Source organism: Corylus avellana, chromosome ca6 (genome assembly GCF_901000735.1).
Source record: "Corylus avellana chromosome ca6, CavTom2PMs-1.0".
In the NCBI taxonomy this organism is placed as follows: Eukaryota; Viridiplantae; Streptophyta; class Magnoliopsida; order Fagales; family Betulaceae; genus Corylus; species Corylus avellana.
This window is the reverse complement of record NC_081546.1, coordinates 18318195-18321998: the sequence shown is the minus strand read 5'-3', so window position 1 is coordinate 18321998 and position 3804 is coordinate 18318195. Positions and strand designations below refer to the sequence as shown.

The following is a 3804-nucleotide window of genomic DNA, read 5'->3' as shown; positions in this document are numbered from 1 at the left end:
CAAACTAGATATAAAACGAAATTACCAAAAATGGAGCTCGGAAGAGACCACAGAGAAGCCATTGAGCACTGCTACACCAAAGGGAAGGGGGACAAGAATAGGAAAGGGGAGGAGGAAGAATGGCAGAGAGTGTTCTTCCCTCTATGTTTTCTCGTTGTTCGAAATTTATTGAATGATTTGATATTATGGAAATGCATTGTAATGTCTAAGTGGCTCTCATTTTCAAACTTTAAGCAGTTTGTGAGCTGATCAAGCCTTTGTGAATTTGATAATCTTAAGTCAAACCAAACTCAATCTTTTATGTGTCGAGATAGAATTGTATTGAGACATATGTGTATATGATTATATAATTCAATCATAACTTGATCTATTTAATTAAATGAGTAAAATGCCTCAATCATAAACCGCTAATTTTGTATGAGTTTGAAGGGATCCGGCTTACATGCTATTATTAAAATAACAGCATGTATGCTGTAGTTTAATCAATGATCAAGATTGAATCTCTCAAAAGTTTTCTTCATTTTCTCTCTCTTATTAAAAACTTCTAAAATTAAGTCAATTTTTAGATTCAATCGTGACCATTGATTAAACTACAGCATACATGCTGTTAATAAATGTTTGGGATAACTTCACTTAGAAGTTATGACATGACTCATTTAATTAAATTAGAGTTGACTTATATAGTCTTATATATATACTTCGACACAATTCAAACTCGACACGTAACAACGATTGGCAATTTTTGACACGCTCTTCAAACTGGATCTGGCTTACATGCTGTTATTTTAATAACAGCATGTAAGCCAGATCCATATATATAAGACTATATAAGTCAACTCTAATTTAATTAAATGAGTCATGCCATAACTTCTAAGTGAAGTTATCCAAACATTTATTAATCCAACTCTTGCATTGTATATATATATTGGCAAGTGAATAAACCTCCCTAAAATTAATAATTTATAGTACCACGACTTTACCACTAATCGTATCACATCCTGTGTTACAAAATCAACGTCAACCTATAGGGAGCTTTTGCTATATATATATATATATATATAAGAAGTGAATCTAGCATAGTGCTAAAAACGTGCTCTCCTCTTCTCTTCCCTCTACATATTTTCAGTGCTAAAATGTATCCCAATAATACTAACCCTCAACCCGAAGGCCAATGGTCCTCCGGCCTCTGTGATTGTTTTCAAGATTCCTCCAATTGTAAGCCCTTCTTCTATTTCTAATTAATACGTACAATCCTACAATTTGAATTTTTTCTTGTTTTAATTTATACAAATTAAAATAGTATTTATCTATATGATATGATCTATCTATATATATATAACCTGTTAATTTTTTTTTCTTCTTCTTTTTATTCTCAAGGTTGTGTTACCTGCTGTTGTCCTTGCATCACATTTGGCCGCGTTGCTGAGATCGTGGACAGAGGTCAAACAAGTGAGTAGATGGATTAAATGATTTGGGCGGGAATTTATTTATTTATTTTTTGAATGTGATTGAACATTAATTTGTGTTAATTTTTGCAGCTTGTGCTAGCGGTGGTTTGACCTACTACGCCCTTGCACATTTAGGTTGTGCATGTTTGTACACGTGCACGTACCGACCCAAACTGAGAGCCTTGTATTCGTTGCCGGAAGATCCGTGCGGGGATTGCTGCGTCCATTTTTGGTGCACTACTTGCGCGCTTTGTCAAGAGTACCGCGAGCTCAAAAGCCGTGGAGTGGACCCTACTATAGGTAAATTTTTAATTTCTATACGGTTATAAATTATTTTATTATAGGTGACACGAGTCATAATCTGATTAGTGATGACATGGCATTTGACAATTATGTTATCAATGTACATGCACAATTATGTGCATTAAAACTTTTGTTTTTGACATGGGATGTTGTGATACAGGTTGGGTAGCCAATGCTCAGAAAATGAACGGCGAAGCCACAACGCCGCCATTTGTTGCACCAGGCATGACTCGTTAAGGCTTCCATGGCGGTTTTGCATTCATCCTTGTGTTCAATCTGTCATCTTTTTCTTTAATTTTTCTCATTTTCCCCGAAAGATCTACTTCGTCTTCTTCTTCTTTTCTTTATGTGTAAAACAGCTTGTGTTTGGTTAATTTGTGGTTTTGTATGCTACTAAAAGAATAAATGAAAAACAAATTATTAATTATTATTATTATTATTTCCATTGACTTCAAATTATTGTTAACTATCTTGTTGAGCAAAACTTATTTGAATTAATCTTTTTTTATGGTTCTGCATTTGATTACGTAAACTATACTTGCCATTAATCCTGGATGAACCAGCTCGATCTCCAGATTTCCACGTTAGTATTCCAAGCAAAACTGAATGCACTGCCCAGCCATTTATAGATATGATGGTCCGTTTGGCAAACTATTTTCCCCATTTTTTTTTTTATGTTCAAATCACCTTTCTCCTAAAAAATCAACATAAAAAATATTTTTATTTTATTTTTACTTTTTATATTACATCATTCATGTTTCATTATTATTCAAATAAAAAAATCAATACAAAACAAAATTTTTTCATTTTTCAGTATAAAATATTCAAAAATTTATACCACATCAATCCAAGTCAGCTACAGTATCTAAGGCAAAAGAGTAAATGGAATCCTTAGCCTTTACTGTTTTGAAGTCAAATCTTTAGCAATCATTTATCTATTTTTTGCATTCCCCAATACCTCGGGCTTTTTTTTTAATTGAATAAGGAAGAAAGGATTACAAGGGAGGACCAATACCTCGGGCATAATTAGAGAAACTCACACCATTCTAATATGAATTTAGTAGACTAAATTTGAGAGACCTTACCGGTTTAATTAAATAGTTGGTATATATACATATACATATATATATATATATATATATATATATATATATCGACACGATTTAAACTTAGCATGTAAACATAAATTAACGCCTGTAAAACTAACTCTACGTGCAGAGTAACATTAAAAATAAAAAAAGTAAAAGTAAAAAATAATAATAATAAAGCCTATAATAACGGTTAGTACACTACAAGAAATTTGCTCATTAGCGGCGACCCAAAGTCGCCGCTAATGAGCTAAATGTCGCCACTATTGATCAATAGCGGCGACCCTTGGCCGCTATTCATTTGCTGGTATTAATCCGCCTTGATGATCAATAGCGGCGACATTTGGGGTCGCCGCTATTTATGGGTCAATAGTCGCCGCTAATAACTTTTTTTTTTGCCGCAAAAAAAAGGTTGAAATGGGCCGTGTGTCGCCGCTGATGATGGTCAATAGCGGCGACTCTGAAGAGTTGCCGCTGTTGACTCTCATCAGCGGCGACTTTAGTGTCGCCGCTGTTTGGAGTATTGTTAGCGGCGCCAAGGGTCGCCGCTATTGTTGTTTAATAGCGGCGACCCCGTAGAGTCGCCGCTAATGATGCTTAATAGCGGCGACTTCTAGTCGCCGCTATTGTTGTTGCTGCTAAATAAATTTTTTTTTGGTTTTAAGCGTCCACTATTAGCGGCGACCCAAAAGTCGCCGCTATTAATGGGTCATTACCGGCGACTAAGAAAAAGTCGCTGCTAATGACCCCTCAATAGCGGCGACTTTGGGGTCGCTGCTATTTGTTTGGTCGCTAAAGACCATATTGCTTGTAGTGGTAGTGGAGCAAGAATTTTAGTTCACGAAGGTTAAGATTAAAAAACAAAATTGAACAAAAATTGACTAAAAGTACTTAAAAAAATAAAAAATAAAATAAATGAACAATTCAACAAAATTTAATTATTGTTTAAAATATATAAATATAAC

The 3804-nt window shown here is 34.4% G+C and overlaps 1 protein-coding gene across 1 annotated transcript; it reads left to right on the top strand.

Annotated features, from left to right (window-relative positions):
* The first annotated feature begins 1133 nt into the window (after nt 1–1133).
* On the top strand, nt 1134–1988 carry LOC132185279 (cell number regulator 2-like). The gene is made up of 4 exons (XM_059599071.1): nt 1134–1215; nt 1378–1449; nt 1539–1748; nt 1912–1988. The coding sequence occupies exons 1-4, from the start codon at nt 1134–1136 to the stop codon at nt 1986–1988; spliced, it is 441 nt and encodes a 146-aa protein (XP_059455054.1).
* The last annotated feature ends 1816 nt before the right edge of the window (nt 1989–3804 follow it).

What these genes read in the sequence shown, in the direction of transcription:
- LOC132185279 (XM_059599071.1), top strand. Translation starts at nt 1,134, where the DNA reads ATGTATCCCAATAATACTAACCCTCAACCCGAAGGCCAATGGTCCTCC. An exon ending in TTTTCAAGATTCCTCCAATT is followed by an intron (nt 1,216 to 1,377) that starts GTAAGCCCTTCT and finishes TTTATTCTCAAG; the next exon opens with GTTGTGTTACCTGCTGTTGT. An exon ending in TGGAGTGGACCCTACTATAG is followed by an intron (nt 1,749 to 1,911) that starts GTAAATTTTTAA and finishes GTTGTGATACAG; the next exon opens with GTTGGGTAGCCAATGCTCAG.